The 23,245-nt window shown below is 46.2% G+C and overlaps 5 protein-coding genes across 7 annotated transcripts in view; 3 read left to right on the top strand and 2 right to left on the bottom strand.

Moving 5' to 3' along the window:
- The window catches only part of LOC117899441 (disintegrin and metalloproteinase domain-containing protein 12), a 33,093-nt gene extending 30,061 nt beyond the window's left edge, over positions 1-3,032 (top strand). Inside the window, exon 8 of the mRNA XM_034809445.1 lies at positions 611-3,032. Within this exon, the coding sequence (XP_034665336.1) occupies positions 611-2,432 (1,822 nt within the window). The 3' untranslated portion in view covers positions 2,433-3,032. The remainder of the gene's footprint in view (positions 1-610) is intronic.
- Positions 3,033-3,305: 273 nt separating this feature from the next.
- LOC117899445 (cell cycle checkpoint protein RAD17) lies at positions 3,306-5,174 on the top strand. Its single transcript, XM_034809451.1, has 4 exons — positions 3,306-3,362; positions 3,419-4,089; positions 4,146-4,606; positions 4,661-5,174. Exons 1-4 carry the CDS (start codon positions 3,348-3,350, stop codon positions 5,116-5,118), a joined length of 1,605 nt encoding a protein of 534 aa, XP_034665342.1. The 5' UTR covers positions 3,306-3,347; the 3' UTR covers positions 5,119-5,174.
- A 311-nt stretch (positions 5,175-5,485) lies between these two features.
- On the bottom strand, positions 5,486-6,886 carry LOC117899450 (protein HEXIM1). 2 transcript variants are annotated; one of them, XM_034809458.1, is made up of 3 exons: positions 6,732-6,886; positions 6,011-6,559; positions 5,486-5,945 (listed from the first exon to the last, which is right to left on the bottom strand). In XM_034809458.1, exons 1-3 carry the CDS (start codon positions 6,751-6,753, stop codon positions 5,494-5,496), a joined length of 1,023 nt encoding a protein of 340 aa, XP_034665349.1. In that variant the 5' UTR covers positions 6,754-6,886; the 3' UTR covers positions 5,486-5,493. The 2 variants fall into 2 exon arrangements, with proteins under 2 accessions (XP_034665349.1, XP_034665350.1); XM_034809459.1 differs by having other exon boundaries at positions 6,011-6,563; positions 6,736-6,879.
- A 1,320-nt stretch (positions 6,887-8,206) lies between these two features.
- On the bottom strand, positions 8,207-9,624 carry LOC117899448 (serine protease easter). Its single transcript, XM_034809456.1, has 4 exons — positions 9,443-9,624; positions 9,202-9,377; positions 8,994-9,141; positions 8,207-8,932 (listed from the first exon to the last, which is right to left on the bottom strand). The coding sequence occupies exons 1-4, from the start codon at positions 9,525-9,527 to the stop codon at positions 8,235-8,237; spliced, it is 1,107 nt and encodes a 368-aa protein (XP_034665347.1). The 5' UTR covers positions 9,528-9,624; the 3' UTR covers positions 8,207-8,234.
- A 329-nt stretch (positions 9,625-9,953) lies between these two features.
- On the top strand, positions 9,954-21,659 carry LOC117899442 (negative elongation factor A). Of its 2 annotated transcripts, XM_034809448.1 has the most exons (7): positions 9,956-10,174; positions 17,121-17,528; positions 17,727-17,895; positions 18,766-19,618; positions 19,682-20,778; positions 20,846-20,947; positions 21,052-21,659. In XM_034809448.1, exons 2-7 carry the CDS (start codon positions 17,271-17,273, stop codon positions 21,345-21,347), a joined length of 2,775 nt encoding a protein of 924 aa, XP_034665339.1. In that variant the 5' UTR covers positions 9,956-10,174; positions 17,121-17,270; the 3' UTR covers positions 21,348-21,659. The 2 variants fall into 2 exon arrangements, with proteins under 2 accessions (XP_034665337.1, XP_034665339.1); XM_034809446.1 differs by having other exon boundaries at positions 9,954-10,174; positions 17,727-19,618.
- Positions 21,660-23,245: the final 1,586 nt, after the last annotated feature.

Below are 23,245 nucleotides of genomic sequence, written 5' to 3'. Positions count from 1 at the left end.
TGAAAAGGATCTACTGCCATATATTGGTACTCCTCACTGCCATATAAATGTATAATTGATCAAGCGAATATATAGTACACATTGATAGCTTTTAGTCAGAGCAAAACTGTGACATCTGCCAGGGTATCCCCAAACTTCGGTGCACCGAAGAAACAACTTTTCCCCAAAGCTAACCAATCACCCCCCACTCCTTCACACCTGCACTCGTTTGTTGTGTCTAATCAAAGCACTAAACTAATCCACAACTAACGTTTGAAGCTGCCTTAAATGTAATGTGTTTGTAATGTTGAATGGCCCCTTGCCTAGTTTTAGTTTAGTTTTCGTTTTGTACGCACGTTTGAATAAATAATGTTTTTTGTTTTTTAATCCGTTTTGATGGTCTTGTTTTTGCCATTGCACTTGAATGTAACTCTTTTACCTACTATAAGCTTGTATCCTTGACACTTGTCCTGCCCTGCCCCGCCTTGGTGTTGGTTTTGTTGCCCTTCTGCACGATGCTTCTGTTTTTTGGTATGTTAAACACACTCAAATATCCCACAAAACACTCAAATATGCCCCAGTTTTCTCTTACGTTCATGATTGTTAATCCTTTATTTCGCTATCCTTGCAGCTTGAAGACATCGGGCGCCGGGCCGAGCAAACCCAACGCCTCGCGCAACAATCAGAATGGCAGCGGACCACCGCCGGGCAATGGACTGCCCAAGTCCACGCCCAGCAGCACGGACGACATGAACTCGGCGCTGTTGAAGTCGCCGAGCGACTCCAATGATCCCAGCGCCGGCGCTGGAATGTTTGGCAAGTTCCAGGGATTCACGCTGCGACCGCTGAACGCCACCTCGCCGGCGAGCAACTACAGTGGGCCGAATGTGGCCTTTGTGCAGCCCACGGTGCAGCAGGATAATGGAGTGCCGCAGCGCATGGCACCGCCACCACCCGCGGCCAAGGGGGAGACTGTTCAAACCACGTCGCCTGAGAGCGGAAAGAGCGGCGCCACTTGGCCCAGAGCAGCGCCTGCACTGCCGCCACCTAATCCAGGCTCCACGGCACGCCCGATCATCTCCAAGCCCGTGCTGGACTCGAGCACGCGGACGCTGGTGCCGCTGAAAGGCAGCACCGAGGATTTGTCACCCCAACGACAGGCACCCGCGCCGCCCGTGCCGCTGCATGTCGATCCCAAGCTGAATGTGAAGCGGGACGGCACCATACGCCGCTTTGCCTCGTTCCTCAAGAAGGAGGACAAGAAGGAGCCGCCCAAGGAGAAGACCTACATCGATCGGGAGCGCCTGCGTACGCTGGAGATATCCGCACCCATGCCCGTGCCGGCTGCACCGCAGACAGAGTCCTCAAACTCCGATTCGGAGACAACGCCACGCGAGGAGGAGACGAAGAATCTGGTGAAGCGCGCACAATCGATGCGTTCGCCCACGAAGAAGGGCGTGCCGCTGCAGTCCTTCGGCTCCATGCGCTCACCGCCCGGACTGCCACGGCCCAAGAGTCAAGCGAATAGCGCCGGAGGAGGCGCTTCTTCGCGTCCTAAGTCGCCGCCACCACGTCCACCGCCGGTGGTGAAGAAAACAAATTCTGTCAGCTCCTCGGGCTACCAGCGGCCAGTTGTAGCATCCAATCAGATGACGCCCGAGAACACCTACGATGACTGCGAGTGTGTGGAGACGCGTGCATCCACGGACGACATTTACTCGGTCATCGATGAGATACCGCCGGCGGCACAGACGCTCAAGCGCAGCGATCTGGTGGCCAGTTTGGCCAGCAACGGCAGCGGCGACATGGGCCTGCTGGGCGAGATCGTCAATGAGTTTGAGAAGCTCAACGGGGACTCCATTTACTCGGGCAAGCCAGCGGCAACACCCACGACAGCGGAACCCACAACCGTGGACGCACCACGAAGTCCACAGCGTCCCGCGCCGCCCAAGCCGGCGAGCAGCGTGATTGCCATGGCAGAGGATAAATCTGTAGCGGCTGCTGCTCCCACATATCTACGCTCCACGGCAGTCAATGCACCCGTGGCACGTGTGGCACCCACACTCTCCGACATATCCCCGTCGCGCGCCTTCTCGAGCTTCAAGCCAACGCAGGCGAACAGCAGCAAAGCGACACCAGCGCCAGTTGTGGTGCTGCCAAAGCGAACTGGCAGCAGCATCAGCCAGTCGACGCGTCCCAAGTCCTTCATGAAGAGCACAGCAAAAACACTGCCAAATGGAACGACAGCCGCGCCCTCGGCCACAATACAGAAACCCAAACCGCTCTCGGCCAAGCCATCATTCAGCGGTGCCTTGGGCAAGCGAGGGCCGGGCGGTGCAGCCTCTGCGATAGCGCCCACGCCGCCCACAGTGAAGGCAGCCGCAGGCGCTGGCTCAGCGACGCCAAAGTCCAACATTGCATCGCTGACGCAGCGCTTTGAGGCGAGCAAGTAGACTAAGGCATAAGCTAAACTTTTAAGTTAAGAAACGATCAAATTTTATTTGGCACTGACTACGACTACGACGACGCAGATGATGATGATGGGTGCTAGGAGCGTCGTTTTAAATTCATTCCTCTACCGATGTGTGTCCCCCCAATTAGTTAGTTGTTAAGGCTTGACTACTCCACTCACTGTGCTTAGTATAAGTACTATATGTATCTCAATGATTAATGTTTAAGCTCTGCATGTGAAGTGTTTTAGTTGTAGGATCTAGCGTTGTGTATGTCTGTATATTATATTCTCTTCTACTCTCTATCGTAATCCCCCATCAATGTATTTATACGCTATGTACTCTACATATATATATGTATGCTTTTGTAAATAAAAACCAAAGAAGTTCAATTGTCACAACAAATGCGCCGCCTAAATGTGCTAACCGTTTTTTGTACAGTCGGAAAGTGCATGCAAAAAAAAAACGAAAAAAATAGCGAAAATCAATTGTAATTGTCTCAATGTTTGAATGTATTATGTTGTATATCCCCCCTATAAATTAAAAGCCGATATCAAACAAGTATATAAGTCCGACGTTATGTTGAAAAATATATTTAACGAAAAGTAAAATCCAAAAGTTGTGTTTAATTTTTTTTTTTTTTTTTTTGATATTTAATCGCTACAGCGAAATTGGTTGGTTGCAGAGATGAGTCCGCATTAACCAGATACTTCAGTTTTGTGTTGAATATTATAAAAAAATTACTGAAAATTTTGAACTCAAAAAAGAGTTGTTTGCCGAACGAACACTAGAAATAGAAATTTAATTTTTATAGCTCCATAAACTTGTATGGTGTGACCATCTGCGTCAAACTGCGCGTTAGTGAATTATTCTTACCGCCTTCTGTCAAGCGTTAGTGTATTTATTCTTAAAAAAACAATGAGCGCACGAAAGGTAAACAATTTGAATTTAGTTTATTTAAAGCAATTAATATACTAGTAAATGCATAGAAAACATGGATAACCAGCGCTTTCAGCGAGTTTAACTTGACGCCGACCAGCGCCGGTTCGGAAGGCGCACCAGCCAAACGCACGCGAAGCGCACCAAGCGCGGCAATCAAAACTCAGAGTAAACAAAATCAAAATTCAACGCCTACGCTGCCCACCGCCTCAGTGGATCTGACGGCAGATAAAGATGAAGATAAAGAAGGATCAGAGGGCAGCAGCCAACCGCCACCAACGCTTAGGGCCAACTGGATGGATAGTTTCTCCCCCACCAGCAGCGAGGAGCTGGCGGTGCATCCGAAGAAGATTGGCGAGCTGCGGGATTGGCTGCGCCACTGCGAGGCTGTGCGTAGAAAGGCGCCCGCACAGATCTGCCTGCTAACTGGACCAACAGGCGCTGGAAAAACGGCCACACTGCGTGTGCTCGCCAAGGAATTTGGATATCAGCTGCAGGAGTGGATAAATCCAGTGGACTGTGAGGTTGTCAATGCGCTGGGCGATCAACGCTATGGCGAGTCGTATGTGGGTTCCCACCTCGAGGCTTTTAGAAGTTTTCTGCTGCGTGCCTCGCGTTACAAATCGCTGCTGGATGCGCAGAACAAGCGACTGCTGCTGGTAGAGGACTTTCCCAACATTCTGCTCAGCGATTCCGAGGCTAACTTTGATGAATTGCTGGAGTAAGCTCACCAAAGAAAACGTTTCTTAATTGCTAATATCACAACTCCCTTTGCAGGCAATACTCAGAGTCTGGAAAGTCCCCATTGGTGTTCATCGTAGCCGATGCCAAGTCGCGTGGCCTCAACATCAGCTATAAGCTATTCCCGGAGCAAGTGAAGGCCAAACATCGCATCGAACACATAAGCTTCAACTCCATAGCAGCTACGATAATGCAGAAGTCTATGAAGACATTCTGTGCCTTTATGCAGCAGAAGGAGAACAAGGCGCTGTATAAAGTTCCTCCGTCCGCAGTTGTCGATTCGATTGTGGTCGGTGCGCAGGGCGACATACGCAACGCGCTGATAAATCTACATCTCAGCTCCATGAAAGGAGTGCCCAACATGCCCACCAAAGAACTGAACGTGAGCGTCATCAGCAAGGGACGCAAACGCAAGACGCAGTCAACACTGAAGTCGATTGGACGTGATGAGTCCATTACCGTGATGCACGCACTTGGTCGTGTTATGAATCCAAAGTGTAAGTACTTTCGGCTGTAATGGAACCTCTTAATGATTCTTTTGCTTTTTGCAGTCACCGAGGACAAGCGCTTGCAGCACAGCCCCGAGGTCTTAACCGAAGCCTTTCGGACGGAGCCGCGAAACTTTGTCAATTTTATACACGCCAATTATCTGCCGCATTTCCGAGACATTGAGGATGTTGTGCCCGCCATTCATGATCTCGGTCTGGCAGATTGCATGCTCAACGAGTATCGTGAGGATGCGTTATCCCTCATGGGTCTCAATGTCGCTATACGCGGCAGCATGCTGGCCAACAGCGCGCCCGTCAGCGGTTGGATGCCCATACGCGGTCCAAAGCGCATCAATTGGCAGCCGCTGGCCACACTGGCGGAGCAGAAGCTTTTGGGCACGCGATATGCAGGCACCTCAAAAGGTATTTACGCCACCGAATACAAATCCTTTGTGAAGTGCATAGCCGCCAAAAGACCTGAAGAGATGCCAACAGAAATTGAACTTTCCATAGAGGATTAGCTTAGAACAGTTTTTAGATATTTAAGTGCCAGTGAACGTTGATTAAATTATGAAAATATATAAACACAAAAACAATTAAAATTCCATTTGTTATGTGACTGAAATTCACAATTCAACATTTTTATTCATCCACAAATGGTTTCTGTTCGCATTTATAAAAAAACATGCACTAAAATCGCTAAACGCTATGAAGCAACATCTTAAAAGGTGTAGAGTTTGTGTAGATATTAAAAATGTTTGAAAAAAAAAATACAATTGAAGCGTTTACACGTGTCTTAAACAACTAAACAAGAGTCTGTCCAGATGTTCTACCACATATTTTGAGTCATCTATTTACATAAGGAGTGGGGAGAGAGACATGTTCCTCTTTGTTGCTCACTTGCCGTTCTTTGGCTCATCACTGGAGTGGCCATCCTCATCCATGGGATTGGGATCGAGCAGACCGAGACGCTCCTCCTCATTGGCATGTCCGTTGAGATGAATGGGCGAACGAGACCTGGACCGACTGTGACGCCCCTCATGGTTGCTCCGCTCTGCATGGCCGTTGGCAATGTTTAGGCCTGCCACACCCATCTCGTGGGCATCGCTACTGTTCGAGGTTGTGCTGGACGTGGTGCTCGAGGTTGTGCTGCTGCTATCACTTTCGCTGTCCTCGCTGGAAGAGTCCATGGGCGTGGGCTGCTGCGGGGGCTGTTGACGTGCCTGCAGCTCGCAGGCAGAACTGGCAGTGGGTGCAACCGCTGATGGTGGTGATGCCGCAGCTGCTGCTGCTGCCGCCACTGGACCCGCTGCTGTGGAGCACGAGCGAAGGAAGTGAGAACGCAAAACTAGGGGGAAGAAATCATGATATATTAATTGGAAATTGAAATAGTCGAAGGTTATGCCTACTCACATTGATTCTCCCGCGTTAGCTGACGCATTTTTTCATCCAACGAACGAATTTTGGCCCCAAACTCCTTTGCGGTGTTCTGAGCCTTGGAATATCGATCCTCGATTTGCAGACACTCTTGAATGAGGTCCGCTTTGTTCATTGTTTCCAGTCGCTCAATGCGTGCTCGCTCGTACACATTGGAAAACTCCTTGGAGAGGAACAGAACCTCTGTCTGGGAGCCAAAGCAATTGTCATCGGAGTCATCTTTGGGCACCTCGGACATGTGCTCCTCCATCAGGAAACGATTCGTGTTGTAGGGCACGAGCAACGAACGTGAACGGAGCAGCTTGGTGCGTGTGGTGGCTGTCGTTGCTCCGTGATGGATCGATGCCATGTCCAGCTTCCACTGCGGACATTGGTTCTTGGTCTTTTTTGGCACCATTTTCGACTTTTTCCCACGGCGATGCTTTCGCTTGGGCATGGAATTGTGATTGGCCATGGGAGGACCACCGCTACCACTTCCTCCACCACCGCCACCTCCTCCATCCAGAGGCCTCTGCGACGCGCTCTCTGCAATAAAATTCAAATCGAAAATTGTAACGGTCGCCTTTTTGGAGCTCGTCGAATGCAGCTCTGCCTGATGCTTCGCAGCAGCAGCAGCAGCCGCAGCAGAGAAAAAGAAAGAAAACAACGCAGGAAGATTTCGTTTTCATTTTTCCTGAGACCCTGAACCAATTTTTACCTTTTTTTGCAGCTTCTGCCATTATAAATTGGATGCACTGAGACTCTAGACACTTTTTTTGGGCTAAAGTTTGTTTTTATTGTTTTTCTTTTAATTGCAATTTGTCGCGAATTTGTGTAGTTCGTTGCAGTGTGACCGCGGATTTATCGAACTGACATCCCAGCAGACCTTCGGAAATATACCCAAATATACCCTTTAATTTTCATAATATAAGTAAATATACCGTAATCTTAAATCATTTTCCACGACTTTGATCTTCTGTTTAATATTACCAGCTGGTTGGGACTCTCAGCTTTAAAAATGTAATTTTACTCGAATGATCATTTAATTCCCCACAAGATTGGCTAAGTTTCATGACTTATCTTTATTGGAATGATTGCAAATAAGGTTAAAATTAAAAGGGACAACCAAAAAGAAATAGCATTAAAAGATACGTGTGTGGGAATGGAATGTTACGACATTTGGCAATTTGCTGCTGGCCAACCGATAGTATAGTATAGTATGGGCACTTGTGTACCCTAATTGTTATACTATATAGTTCAATTCCATTTTACCAGCTGCGTTGAAAAATGAACAAATGACTTTGTCTTAGACTGATATGCTCTTAACCTTTTCATAGGTGTTCTATGTATATATTAATTTGAGCTATGTATATACCGATCTAGATACATTATCGGTATCCATAATATGCAAAATTTTGTTGAGGTGGCTCATCAACACAGATTGATTTGTTTTTGCTTTGATTGGAGCCAGAGATTTCCAAAATTTCTTCAAATCGAGGATTCTAAAGGTACTAAATGTTGCTTATTCCGTGACAAATGTTGGGGAACAGTGCTGCTCACTTTTGCAGAATGTTGCTGCCATACAAAGTATGTTGCCAACGGTTAAAACGTAAGGAATGATGGAATCGACAAATTCCCATGTTGCGAGCTACATATGTCCTTAAGGCACTTTTGAGAAACATGCGTATGGGAGTTTCGATACCCTATATTGTTGATTTTATGTACCTTAAATCCAGAATATGAAAATGGAAATATCCCCAAAAGTATATAATATACTGTAAATGGACACCCTGTTTGTGTGGTTCGTTGCAGTGTGACCGCGGATTTATCTAACAGATATACCGACGGAACCTCGAACATATACCGACCATCCAAACATATCGTAAATATACCGAGGGGAAACTAAGTTAGCCAACTAAGCCCCCGGTCTATTTTCACAATTTACGCGAAAAATAAAGCAGTCTTTAAATTCTTCTTTAAGATCCATAATATTTCTCTGCATCTATAAAGAAATGACCACCATTTCCAATAATTATGGCACAGTTGACAGGGCGGAGAGTGAACATTAGCGGTATTCCTGCAATCGCTTTATGCACATTCAACCAAAAACGAACTTTTAATAATTATGAAATAAATCAAAGGCCTTTGCTGTATTTGAGTTTTCAACAGAAATTTTCATAAGTATATACATTTGTGTGCGTATGGCTGAATGGTGTTCCACTCATGCCCTCAGCTCGCCATGTATCCAATCAACGTAGGAGGCCACGCGCGTGTAGACATCGGGCCAGTCGGGATTTGGGCATGGAACCGGGCCAAAGGACACCAGGCCACCCAGTAGATAGCCACCATTCTTGTACAACATCAGGGGTCCGCCCGAGTTTCCATGGCACTCGTTGGAGCTGGCGGCGCCGCACAACTGCGAGGATTGGAGATGCAGATTTTGGCGGGCATATTTTTTCTGGCACTCCTCAATGGATGTGATCGTCACCGTGCTCTTCTTCATGCGCGAGCTGGACTTGGCCTGCCAGCCGGCAACCTCGGTGATCAGACCCTCCAGTTCGTCGGCGCGGAGCTGCTTGTTGGGCAGACAAATGGGCTCCACGAACTGGTTGAGAAGGGCTGGCTGGGCCAGGCGTATCAGGGCAATGTCATTCACCTGGCTTACGTCGGTTCTGTTGTACAGCGGATGGCTGACGACCTGCTCCACGCCAATATCCTGGTACACGGGAGCACAGTCGGCGACGTTCGTGTGCTCTTGGAACTGGCAATCCGGATTCGTGCTTGTGTCCCATTCCCCCAGCCGCACGGCGCTAATCTGCAGATTATTGGCCGCAGCGCTGGCCACACAGTGTGCCGCCGTTAACAAGTAGCGGTTGCTTATCAGCACTCCACCGCAGGCATGAATCTTCTCGTTGGACGCTGCAAAAGGTTGAGGAGTGACCATGGCGGACACTTGCTATTTGGGGTAGGCCCCACTCACCCTTTGTATATTCGATGAGAGCCAGCCAAGGGAACTCCTTGATGCGCGTTTCCGTGACATTTGTGCGCTGCCATCTCACGGAGCCACAGTCCTGGGGCAGCAACGGGTGAGTGAGTGCACCCAGGCCATCCGTGCTGGGACAACAGACCTGCAAATCATTGGAGAGATTAAAGCAGTTAAGCAAAAGAGCCCGAGTCTCTGTGTTTACCTGAACATCACGGCCGCGTGCACCACATTGATTGTCGCGCAACAGGATTCGATCGCTTTGGGTCAGGTTGACGGATGACAATATCCTCATAAAGTATTCGCACTCCCTGATGGAGATGCAGTGGCCGGGAGTTCTTCCATTTTGGGTCTTCGATATACAGTTGCCTGTGCTCTGCGCTGCAATTTGACATGGAGATTTCATACAGAGCTTAGTTCACTGACTTCCCGCCCCTCCCGCCTACCGGTCAAGCTCAATGCCAGCGAGTAAATAATAGCAACGCATAGAACCTCCGCAGCGGCTGTGCTTCGGTCCGAAAAAGTTCTCATGGCGCGACGGATTAATCAGAGATCTACGAATATTAATCTGAACCGATGTGGGGCTGGCGATCGACTCGACGGGCGTGCGACAAGACTTGTGACTGAGGCTGGGAATTTGAATTGAGAGTTGTTAGACTTGGGAATGGGAAAAAAACCCCAGAGAGCCCTCATCTAGAGCCAGAGGCTGAGCCAGATCCAGATAACATAATCGTAATTGTGCAATTGGGTGACCCATGCTTTTGGTTTAATGTTGTTTTCTTAATCGCCTGTCCCTCATATAGGCAGAAAGATTATTAGATGCTCTTCTCCTTTGAAATATTTTAAAAACGTTATCAATTTCAGTTTTGACTGCGCGGTACGTTATCGAACCCAGCTGTCTGGCAACTCCGCACACAATCACACCCAAATTACTCACGCACCCATACAGTTGCACAGAGTTGTCCGCCATCTTAGTTGCGTGTTGTCTTCTCTCTTTCGAAGCGAAAATTTAATAATAAAACGCATTTAAAGCGATGCCCAATTAACCAAAACACAAAAAAGTGCTACAAAATATATTTACCTACAGCTGAGAGATCGTCTGGAGTTTGCAACTAAAAGATTTCAAGGCGAAAATTGCATTTGAAAGTGGAATTACAGGGCGAAGAAAAAATTCCCAGGTCTGTGCTGGCGTAATTGGCAATGTGTGTGTCTGTACATGTGTGCGCGCTGTGGTATATGTGAATGTGTCTGTGAGACGCTGCTTAGAGTTGCCAACGTACCGGTAGCTTCCAACGTAAATGCGCTTATCACAAAAAACAAACTGCAAATGTTCTAGCAAAAGTTATTAATAATAACTTTGGTAATTGTTATCTAGACCACTGCATGATTTGCGTTGAGAATTTCAGTCATTTTATGCCATATCGCCACCGTGCGCTCAGTCGACAACCCTGTCGATGGGAAGGGTACTCAAACAACAAAAACCAAGTATATTGCGCGCGTCGCTGCGGCGCCAGTTTAGTTTGGCTCGTCATCAGGTTGGGTAAATTTTTTTCTCGCTCTCGGTGCTCTCTCTCTGAGTGTGTGTGCAGCCTGTGCATGTGTGTGTGTGAGCTGAGTGTTGCGCTGATTGCTGGCAGTGACGCATTCTTGTTTTGCATCAAAGAAAAAGACAGCGCGCATTGATTACTCGGTGTATATGTGCAGATGTGGAATAAATCTAACAGCAATTAAAAATAGTTGATTAAAATCATTCATAGTTATTCCACCAAAGACCCAAGCAGTGCATGTGCAATTACACGGTGCGAATACACAAGTGTACGGTACGGCCGGATAAGGTGGGGGAACAAAGTGAAAAAGGAAGAGAAAACGAGAAAAAGGGCGAGGGCGACACCGCCTTTGAAAACGGTTGAAGAGGAACCAGGGAGAATAAAAGAAATCATAAAAACGCCGGCAACAGCGGTTTTTGAGTGTGCTCCACATATGTACATACATACATACTTTGTACATGTATGTCTACGAATACAATAAATAGTGCGAAAACGGATGACAAACAAAACGCTAAAACGGAATTCAAAACGCGTTCGTCGCGCTACTTCCCCCAAAGTTCATTTACACGGAATTTGTAATTTGTTTTGTTTAGTTTTTGTTGATTTGTTTATTGGCCTCTCCCTCACTCACGCAAATGGGCACATATGCATATGTAAATATGTATGAATACATGCTGGCATCAGATGTGCGTGTGTTGTGCTGTTAATATCGTTTTCCGACAGTCATGATTATCTCCGAGCTGTGTCTGTGCTTTTGCGCGTGTGTGTGTTTGTTTTGCCAAAAAAAAGTCTTGCGGCTCGAGAGACCCAGACAAACGTTATCTTTGGCTTTAACGGAACAGATGTATATATAAATATAAGTGTGTGTGTCTGTTCTCGGCTGTCTGTGTTTTTCCGCTAGTACCTGTGACAGCTGCTGCTTCGTTTCAGCGTGCACAGAAAACAACTGTAAACCTTTCGGAGTTTGGATTACTGTGAAAACGGATCTCTTATATTACACCTTGGATTACACTCAACAACAAAACGGAATAGTTCTCTCAACCTAGTTTCGGAATCACCTCACATCTTGGAATAACTTATAAATGTACGGGGTCATACTTGGGTTCTGCTGGTGCCAACATCAAGAACAGTTTTGTAAACCTGTCTGGAAACAGAAGGAACAGGAAGTTATGAGTCTAACCTCGTTAACCTGGTGGTGGAGATGGAGCAACAGCAACAGCAACCCACCATTGCACCATCCCACCAGGCTCTATCAACAATCTATCCCCACCATCCCCCACATAAATACCGCTCTGGAAGTGCAGAAACCTCAGTGGGAAGTGGACGGACGGGCCTACGTACAGCGCCGCTGAAGTGGAGCCTGAGAGCTCGTCTGGCTTCGCTGGCTGCCTTGCTGCCTGCCTGCCAGCCCGCCTCTTGGTGCTCTGCCTTTTGCCTCCATCTGCCGACGCTGCGGTTTCAGCCTGCCTTTGCCTCCAACTGACGTTCAGCCTGCCTCTGCCTCTGCCTCTGCCCCTTCTGCATCTTCTCCCTCTTCTCTCATTTGGCAGTGGCGGTCGCTGTCGTCATTATGTTATATAGCTTTTTTTTTATATTTAGCTTTACACAATTTAGCCTTCAGTTTCCGGTTATGAAGGAAGCAGCAACGACAGCAAACGGGTTCGGGCATGCCGTCTCCGTCGCCTTTCCTGCATTTGCAATGTGCATTTAAATGTAATTTTAGTTTTGCGTCGACAGATGCTGAATGAATGCTGAATGCTGGATGCTAAATTCCTGAAGGGTCCCAAAGAAGTCTGCCCTTCCAGAGTATTTTGAACTACAAATGTAGTACATATGTACAATCGGTTCAGTCTATAAATGTTCAACTGGTACTTCTATACGTACATATACAGTTGTGTTCAATGAAATAGTAGTGCCGCGCCACACAATTTTCACAACTATTTTTGAGACCCTTCCAGTCTTTCGAATTGAGCAAGTGATACCTTTTTGGAAAGCCTGAAATGTACACATTATAACCCAGAAAGAATCCTGGAACATTTGCATTCCATCTTCTTGTTTTACATGACTTTAGAAAAATACCCATGAAAAATGCTGTTCAATAAAATAGTAGTGCTGGGTGCAAAAATTAAAAAAAAAAATTAAAACAAATTAATTCAATTCAAAAAAGTTACCATCAGTAAGCTTAATTTATATATTGAATATTTTGATGAAAGAAATGTTTGAATATAACGGTACTTTTGTTTTTGGAGCGTAGAAGTAATCATTGAACGGTCCAATATGGGAGACTTAAGAGTTAGACTAAAAACTAAAATCAGGAGGTATAACGGAATTCAAAACTAATTTGAATGTGCTTTTACTGTTACATTAAATAGTTTAAACTAAAAGAAGCACCCTGAAAAATGATTTTTATGCGAAAAAATTGTCTTTTAGTAGATGGTCGAAGATGGTTGAAGGCAAGACCAAGGTCTTCAATATCCTCAAAAGTTATGAAAACAATTTTATATCGCTCTGAAAGTGTTTTGATAGTTAATACACGACTGATTACACATTATTTAGTTGCAAGAGGTCCCCGGAAGCTACGAGTTTGAGAATAAAAGCACATGGGTACACGGCTCATGTTTTGAAAAATGAGGACATGAGGCATGTGGACTGGGCCGTGTCACAGTCCGAAAAATACTTTTGACAGATGAGTGTAAAGTTGTTTTATATGGTAAGGAAGATTCAAAAGAATATGTTTGGCGTTCACAGATATCTGATAACTGCCCAAATTCTAGAAAAAAACAACATTGTGCATGTTGGGTTGACCCTTAAGAGCTACAGCCCATATAAACTCTTACTTCCTAGCCTTGTATTGACGTATTTCATAAAGTGGTGTGTGCAATAAAACTTTTTAATACAATACAGTAATATTACTATTGAAAAATGCCTCGCAAAAAAATCTATCAACAAGATAATGATCTGAAACACGCAAGAAAGCTCGCTAGGAATGGAATTTTATCCGAAAAGGTCGACACTTTTCCATGTCTAGCTCAGTCTGTAGACCAAAATCCCAACGAAATCTTATTGTGGAATGTGAAATGTGTAATTATGATAATAATTCCGACAACTAGAGCCAAGTTGGGCAAGTGGTTTTACAATTATAGTCTCAGATCCTAATTAAGCTTTGGACAGTACCTTATTTACACATGCCAGGTTGGAGAAGGGCCATAGTGAAAACAAATTTGATTAAAAACTACATATTAAACCTCAAGAAACATATAGAACATAAAACATATGCATTAATTCCAATTTCGTTTTTTATTTCGATTTTCTAAAAAAAAACTACTATTTTATTGAACAGCATTTTTCATGGGTATTTTTCTAAAGTCATGTAAAACAAGAAGATGGAATGCAAATGTTCCAGGATTCTTTCGGGGTTATAATGTGTACTTTTCAGGCTTTCCAAAAAGGTATCACTTGTTCAATTCGAAAGACTGGAAGGGTCTCAAAAATAGTTGTGAAAATTGTGTGGCGCGGCACTACTATTTCATTGAACACAACTGTATCTCTGGTTCTTTATGTTGTAAATTTGTAGCTGTTGCTGTAGCTCAGTGAGCGTAACGCTGCAAACGCTTTGCTCTCGTAATTAACCTCTCGACCGGCTTTCTGCCTGCCTGCCTAGCAGCCTGGCTGTAGTTGTGGCTGCGGCTGAGCCTAGGCTCTATAGAGCTCGTTTACCCAGCAGACCTTTCAGCAGACAAAGTTTCCTAAGCCAACAACCTTCATGTGCCAGGGCCTTCATTTTCAACGCGGGGTTTCTTTAACATTTTCTGGCTGCCTGCAGCAATCAGCAGCAGCAGCCAGCATCAACTCGGGAAGTTCTGGAGAAAAGGTTGTTGGACATTTTTCATGAATGCAGCAGAAATACCATAAGTCTCGCATTGTTTTAAAAGTTGTGAAAAACTACAACCATTGCCATGAGTTTTCCATGTTTTATTCCATTCCGTTTCTAGGCCCGCACCGTCTTCCTTTCGACAACAATTAGATATCTTTAAAAGATCTCTGATCTCATTTTCTTTTAAAGCTGCAACAAAAATGATTTGTAAGGCTTCTACATGTTTTTCTGTTGTTGTTTTTGTTTTTGTAGTTGTTTCCTACCCGGAGTCCGATGTCTTGCCACTAGCTTTTCTGCCTCGACTTCTTTTGTCTTGGTGTTCTTTGGTTGTTTTCTTGTATCTGCCTCTTATCATTCGACATTCGAGCATGTTTCCAAGTTGGACGAAAAAAAAAAAAGAGTTAACATTTAAGACCTAAAATGGCCAAAAACCTCGCGACTGGCTTTGCCAGAGATGGAGATGGACAAGAGAGAGAAGAGATAGACAGAGGGAGAGATCGCAGAGGAAGCAAACCATACCAAACAGAACGAACGGCTCGAACAGCAACAAAAGCAAACAATAACAAATTCCCAGCATCGTCATTATTTGCAATTATCGACAGTCTGCTTTCGTGTGGTTTCTCAGTTCGTTCTTTCTTTTATTTGTCTGTTAAAAGCAACTCGTTGTAGTCTTCTTGCTCTTCCTTTCTCTCTCTCTCTCTCTCTCTCTGTGTCTTTTTCTGGTGGATGGACTCTTGAGATCAAAAACCTTTGGTCGGAATTTATTTGATGTACTGGCCCGTGTTTCTGCGTTTCTGGCTTCTCTGGTGCGTGGTGCGTACGAGGTCTGGCTGTGTATTGTGAATTGCGAATGCGTATTCATTCGCTCGTCTTTAACCTTAAAGATTTCAATGCCGTGCGTATCGTGTTGCCTCCCCCGCCCCGTCTCGCCATCCTTCTCTTAGCGCATTCGACTCAACGGTTTTTCGCAATGAATAAATAAAACGAAATCATAAACAAAACTGTCACGTACACTCTTGCACTCAGGCACACGTATAAGAAGTGGGGGAGGTGCTCTTGAATGCCTCAGCACTTTTGGGTGGGGGAGAACGAACTGTGTGTGTGTTATGCAGGGATTCTTGCAAATGCTTTCAAAGTCATTTCCTTCTTTCGCAGAACATGTTAAGAAAACATAAGCAAACAAAGAAGCAGTACACTCCCCCTCACCCTTATCCTCCCCCACATTCAGCGATAAGTTTGATGTTCGGGTATAATCATGAAATGGCTTTCCTCCCCTTAAGAAAACAACGAGGGAAATGGAAATCAATATGTGTGTGTGTGTGAAACTAATCAAAGTGCAATGCAAATGAAAAAACAATGAAGACATAGAAAGTGCACACTGTGACGAACACTTTTTATGAAGAGGGATTCATATTATTCATAATAGAGACACCCTATATAAGGCACCAAGTATAGGTGAAGTCACTCTGCCTCAAAGTTATCTGTATGATGATATGATTTTGCACTGTCATAGTCCAAAAGTCCGAATTTCTGGGAAAGTGAATCACTTGAAACTTCCAGATCAACAATATAAAATCGTTAGTTGGTATTATTTTGTTGCTACAGCAATCTGCCTAAATTATTATGAAATTCTCAAGTTATTGAATGTTCTCTGCTCCTTTATTAATATCGCCTGTCTGTTATTTCCCCGTTGTGTTCTGCGCTGGAAAAGTCCAGTGATATTATCCGCTTATCTGGCTACACTGTGCAGCGTCTCTGACTCTGTCTCGCTCTTTTGCACTTGCGATCCGCTGCGATCCAGTGCTGTGGCGTGTAGCTCCAATAATTGTTGCTTTTCTAAGTTCAATATTATTCATTTATTTATACGCAATTTCTTTTGTTGTTGCTCATATACGGGTCTTTCCATGTGTGTAAATTTGTATGAACGTTTTTTTTATATGCAAATTTTGTGCTCACAAACTGTTCTCTATGCCGTCTAACCGGACTTGTGTGTATAGTATACACACACATATGAATAATGTATATGCATGTCGATGTAGAATGTATTTATCATTTATATACCCTTGCAAGGCAGTATTTTGATTTTGAACAGATGTTTCCCACCCCATAAAACATGTATAAATATCTGTGTTTGGTTTTTCCAGTCTGTGTAACCGGCTTCGGTTAGCATTAGCAGAAAATGTATGAACCATCGCTCTGTGAGGGTATCAAATGCGTCGCAGCCCGGAACCAACCTATCTTTCCTTCTAGTTAATTGCGAATTCGCTTTATTATCAGCATTTGTTATTAGCATTAACGGTGGCGGCACCCAGTGCGGGGGCTGGATGGGGAGGTAGAGTGACTGCGACGTTCAGAGCGGAAGAGAGAGAGAGGCCAAAAAAAAGCAACGAACGAGCGAACGAAACAGATTTATTTATTTTGATTGTAGTTTGTTTTTATTATCGCATTCGTTTCTCCTTCAGTCCCGTCCCTCAGCCACTGCCAATGTGTGTGTGAGAGCGTGTCGTAGAGTGAGAGAGAGCGAGGGACAGTGTGTAAATCAGAGAGCCTTTGTAGGTGTGTGTGTGTGTTTGTGTGGGTGAGAGTGAATGCATGTGTAACTGCATTTTGGAGAGCACGTGACAACGCCCTGTTATGACGTCTCAGGCCGGCTGCTGCTGCTTTTATTTCCGCTGACTTATCGATTCTACATTGCACCCACAGATCAAATAAGAAAAGTGAAGCGACGAACCAACAAAATAACAGGCAAGGCACCAAGCAGCGGCAACAACAGAAACAGACGAGACAGCGGGGACAGACAGAAGAACGAGGAGAGGACAAACAGAAGAGAGCGGCAACGGCTTCACATTGGACATGTCATGTCAGCAAGCGTCCAGATTTCATCCAGCCACAACAGCAGCAGCAACAGCAACACTAGCTAGAAACACAGCCACGAAGAGAATTGCCACAGCAGCAGCGGCAGCAGCTTTAAGCACAGCAGTAGCCGCAACAGCAGCAGCCACGCTGACGCCCGGGGAGAGCGTCGCCGGCAAGACGACGACAGAGGACTCGGATCCGTATGCATTCACAGAGACCGTTTCAGTCGCGCCGCCAATTCTATTCAATGCACAGGTAAGTGCCATAAGTGGGACGCATTGTCGGGCCGGGCTTTTGTAGACAATCCAAACAATGCACCCAGTTGCAGTTATAGTTGCAGAATAGTCCCTGCCCTGCCCCCACCACAGCAAGGGCACGACAAGAGTTGTTAACCCTTTTATTTTTTCATGTCAAACTCTTACACGTATCTTTTGTCTTTTTTCGCGTTTGTAGAAATCGCGAGCCCGCCTAAGCGAAAACAACAAGAGCAACGGCAACAACAGCAACAACAATAGGAGGCTAGCAGCAACAGCTGCTGGGGCAAGCAACAGAAAGGCCACTCTTGCGGCACAGCTGAATGCCACAGCAGCAGCCGTAGCAGCAGCAGCAGCAACAGCAACAGCAAAGGCGCAGGCGTCTTTGGCAACAACAACAGCAGCAACAGCAACAACGAATTTTAATAATGTCACGCAATCTCAGAGACAGCAGCCAGCATTGTCGCCGTCACAGTTGCCGCTGCAAGCGCAAGCGTCACCGAAGCGGGCTACCAACGTCTGCATCGTTCGGCCGCAGCAACAGCAGCAGGAGAAACTAGCAGCAGAGGCATGCCAGCAGCCGCCAACGCCGCCGCCGCCACTGTACTCCCACACGCCCTCGCTGTGGCAGACGCCGCTTATTCTGGACACCAGCCAGAAGCATCAGCCGCAGCCGCAGCAGCAGCAGCAGCATTCGTACCAGCAGCATCATCAGCTCCAGGCTGTGTCCATTGCATTGGTCAGCCCGCCAACATCGCCCGCCTCGTTACCCTCGCCCACACTGACGCCCACTGCAGCTGTGACCGCCATGGTGGCACCGATTGTCTCGCCCAAGGGTGGCCTGCCACTTCCGCCGTCGAAGTTCCATCACACCACCCTGGCCCAGCACTTGCAGAAGGTGGAGTGCCTCAAGAAGAAAAAGTCCTTGCCTCTGACATGCCAGAACAACAACAACAACAATAATAACAACAAGCAACATAACCACATGGTAGAGTCACTGAACAAGACGATAGGAACAGCCACCTACAACCTGACACAGCCGCCACCACTGACGGTGTTCAATACGGGAACAGTCCAAGCGGCGGCTCATATGCCAGCAGCCGCTCCTCCACAAAAACAGAAACATTCCACCAGCACCTTGGATGACAGCGATCTCAACGAGATACCCGTCAATGTTATCTTTCGCAAGCCGCCAGTTTTGATGGCCGGCACGGGAGTGGGAGGAGTAGCAACAGCCACAGCAGGACAAGTTCAGCCAAACGGCGTCAAGTTGGTGTTGCCACTGACGCCGCCAACTCCGCCAGAGGTGACCACGCCACCGCTGCTGGCTCATCGACTGCCGCAGACTGCCGGCGGCATTCCTGCATTGGCGCCCAGCTCGAAAGTCTCTTTGCCACCCGCTCCATCTGCTATGCACGCTGCCGGCACTCTGCTGGTCGTCTCAGCAGCAGCCGGCCAGGCAATGTCTCCGGTTCACACACCCACACCCCTCACTCCGCCCGCAACTCCTGCAACATACATAAAAACAGAACAAATGTCTTCCAAAGTTGCCAATGCTAATGCTGCCGCCAATGCAAACGCTGCGCCAAAACGTCAAACGCCAGGAGCTGCTGCTGGCGGCAGAAAAGGCAACAACAAAACCAACAATGCAGCGAGTGTCGCCAAGAAGAACTTAGCCTCAAAGCCACCTCCGCCACAGGAACCGAAAGTGATTTCCAATCCGAATCCGATTGCAGACAATGCTGAACCTGCTGTCCGGCAGCGGCGTCGCAAGGCCGCCTCCAAGCGTTACTCAGCGACGATCAATGAGAATGAGTTGACGGACAATGCCACGGACTCGCCGTACTGTGTGCAACAGCATTGGATGCACTCCACCGGCAGGGATGTGGTGCTTGACGCTCCCCTCTCGCCCAGCAATCGCCGCGAGGAACGGATTGCCGTCCGCAAGGGCATGCTGAGGCGACAGGCGCTGCAGCTACTGTCCACGCGCTCGCTGCAGGATTTGCCAGTACGAGCGGCCCGCCAGCGTCTACAGTGCGTCCAGAATATGCTGGTCAAATATCAGGATCACGCAGGACAACAGCAGGGCATGTAAGTGCATGTTTGTCTCTTGCTATTCAGCATTGAAATTAATTGAATTTTTATTCTTTGCAGTGGGATTGGTAATCGCTGTCTTGTGGCCACCTGTGGACTGCCCACGCTCACCATGGCCGCTCACTGTGAGCGCCACATTGTGAACAACAGCACACAGCAGCTGTTCCAGCCATGTGCGGCCTGGCGCATGGACGGTACAGCCTGCCTGGCGCCTGTCTTCGATGTTCTGCATACGCTGCCCCTGTGCACCGTGCACAGCCACCTGCGTGCCGGCCTTGAGATGGTCAGGCCAACGGCCAAGCTAACTGCCGCGAATCTGCCCTTGGCAGGAGTGCCACTGGCAGTGGCAACACCAGCTGTCGGCATGGCAGGCAAGCGCAAACGCAAGGCAAATCCCAATCCTGTGAGTCGTCCACAGAAACGGGGCCGGAAGCCGAACGCTGAGCAGCAGATGATGAGCCACCAAATAACCACGCTACCGGTGATGCCATCGGCAGTGATGCAACGAAAGAGCAGCACCACTTCGCTGGAGTCCATAGCCAGTAATTCGCAGTGTTCCTCGGCCAACTCTCATTCCCAGCTGTCCTACACGCCGCCCACAGCCACACCCGCGCCAGTTCCAGTCTCTGTACCACAGCCGCTGCCCGGTTTGCCACACTTGTCCATACCCCCAGCGCTGGCTCCACTTAGCGGTGACTACCAACCGAAGCCACAGCAGCAGCAGACGCCGCTGTTCAAGTTCGAGGCTGATCCGCAGGTGCAGCAGCTGGAGAGTGGCCTCAATCTGCTGGCCAGTGCCAACATCAATATAAAGGCCGAAGAGATTAGCCAAATTGTGGCACAGCTGGCGGCGGCAGGTGGGGATCTGCAGCCGCAAAACCATCAACTCAACAACAATAGCATACACTTTAACAACAACAATATGAGTTACACCAACAACAACAATAGTTTCCCCTCGTTCAACGCGGCCTTTGGCAACGCCATTGGCCAGCCAACGCACAACGGGCAGCACACGGCTCTGGCTCTGGCCAACACTGCGAGTCTGCTGGGCCAGGACATGTTCGGCATATGCGAGAACAGTTCGGCGTATGCCAGCTCCGAGGACACGGGACTGGGTGGCCTGAGCGAATCGGAGCTGATTGGCGCTAACGATGCTGGTACGTACCTTAGAAGCACTGGGTTTGACACTGTGGCTAACTGCTGTACCTTTATTTGATCTTCCAGATGACATAGCATTGAATGGCGCCCACTTGCTGGAGGAGCACGATCTGGTAAATGTGTTCGACACGCTGCCGGACGATGCCTTCAACGAGCTATTTCAATCCGGTGTGTATTTAACAGCAATTTTACTTGTTATGTTTTTCGTTGTACTAATTAATGTGTGCCCTCGCTGCCATTGCAATCGCTGTCCTGTCCGCCTGCCCACGCAGTGCAACAAGCCGAATGCGAGGCCATGGATCGGGCGCTCGAGATCGCCGACAAGAACCTCAAGTGTCTGCAACAGACGATTGTCGGCTCCGAGGACAATGACCTGCTTAACGATTTCCTCGATGATATGTTAGCCGACGGTGTGATTAGCTCAACGAACACGTCCGGCATCGATGCCGCCACGCTGTTCGTCGACAGCAGCAGCGGCGGCGGCAACAGCAGCAGCAACAGCGCAAATAGCAGCTGCACGCCAGCCACCGCCTCCGTGGCGGACATACGCGGCCTGGTGCAGACCTAAGACGCGGTCCCGGTCGAGGACCAGGTCAAAGGCTATAGCTGGCACACAACTAGCGTCACTTTCAAGCGATCTTTCGAGCTATAAACTGAAACTGCAATTCTGAGCAGCTTTCGTGAAGAGTTTTCGTGGTGTTTTCGGCAACATTTCTCACCAGATTCTGGTTCGGCACACACTTCTATATATATATATAGATATATATATGTATATGCTGCTTGAATGTATGTGCATCATCTCCTGCACACATATGCATTATGGAAATCGTATAGATATGGGGTTTAAATGTAAAAAATCAAAACAAACAAACAAAAAAACTACAAAAAATTCTAAAAAAAATTGAGAGAAAAAAAATTTCGATAAAATATTTAATGCAATTTAAACAACAAATACCTAATAAAAGAATGAAACTGTATGGCGAGCGCACACACACACAAGACACATACATACACACACAGCAGTAGCATTAGAAAAATCTTAATGTAAACAAAAACAATTTGAGGATTGTAGAGTGCAGCTTTATTATACATAAACATAGAAATCAAACAGACAGACAGATAAACATATAGAAAGGAATCAGAAATCAGAAAAGAGAAACCCCAGAAGGCAGACAAATTTCGATTTTCAATTAAATTCGTTGGCTCTGATGGAATCAGAAGCAATCAAATCTGTCAATCAATCATCGTGCAGCCAAGTAATCAAATGAATTTGTTTAACCATTTTGTGGGAGCGCATTTACAGCAGAAAACACTTTACACTCGAGATCGAGATCAAAACAAGGAAATACAGAAACAGAAGCATAAGCATAATAATTAATGTTAATTAGTTTTGTGTTTTATAATTGATTTGTACACACACACACAGCTCCATTTACACACACACACACACACACATACAACGTACAAGGGACTAGTTTGAAAACCGCGAATCGTATTACTAAATATACATACTATATACTTATATAAAACATATATAAATATATATATATATACAACAAATAATATATATATATGTAACACCATACAACTTAAGAGTAAGCTTTAATTTAAACCATAAAACTCCCCCCCACACTTCCCCACAAAATAAAACAAAAAAGAGAGAGAAAAATCAACAACAAAAAATAATACAAAAAAACTTTAAAACTCGATTTTAATTTAGCCTAAACAATTTTAAAAAGCAAAATTAGGCTGCCCCCTAAACAAACCCCGAAATCAACGTTTTTGAGTTTTTCTAACTTGCGATTCTTCTGTAAAATATTCATTATAAATAGAACTTAAAAGTAAATTGTAATTTTCTTTAGTTAGTGACACACACACACACGTAATTGATATATAAAAAAGGGGCATATACGAGTATATAGTATATATATTATATTATATATCTACAAATAACGAAACACATATACACAAAAAACAACATGCAAGAAAACTGTTACGCTTTAAAAATACGATATAAAAAAAGGAACTCACAACCAATCAATAACCCCACAGCCGCCCCAACAGACTTATCCCCGAATCATTTCATTCCAGACACAAGCACACAAAAATCCCAAATCATATTCCCCGACATTGTAAGTTTTTCATATCTCATCTGGCGTCTAAGCAAAGTATTAAATGAATGAAAAAAACAAAAGTTTCGTTTAATAAAACCCTGGATAAACTACATTGTATTTGTGTATGTATCACATGCATCGACTTGGCATTATGTTGTAGCATCCATCATCAGAACCCCACGACACACACACGCAGCACACTCATCAGGCTAACCCTTTGGGCTTTGGCCATCATTTACGGGGGAAGTTCTTGAAGGAAGATGGAACTACTTTATTCATAATGGAAACTCTGTAATATATTATATGATATGATATGTGTAACTCCCGCACTCTCACTCTCTATCTCTATATG

This window comes from Drosophila subobscura, chromosome O, assembly GCF_008121235.1.
Source record: "Drosophila subobscura isolate 14011-0131.10 chromosome O, UCBerk_Dsub_1.0, whole genome shotgun sequence".
Lineage (NCBI taxonomy): Eukaryota > Metazoa > Arthropoda > Insecta > Diptera > Drosophilidae > Drosophila > Drosophila subobscura.
The sequence above is the reverse complement of the archived record's forward strand: the minus strand, read 5'-3'. Positions and strand labels throughout refer to the sequence as shown.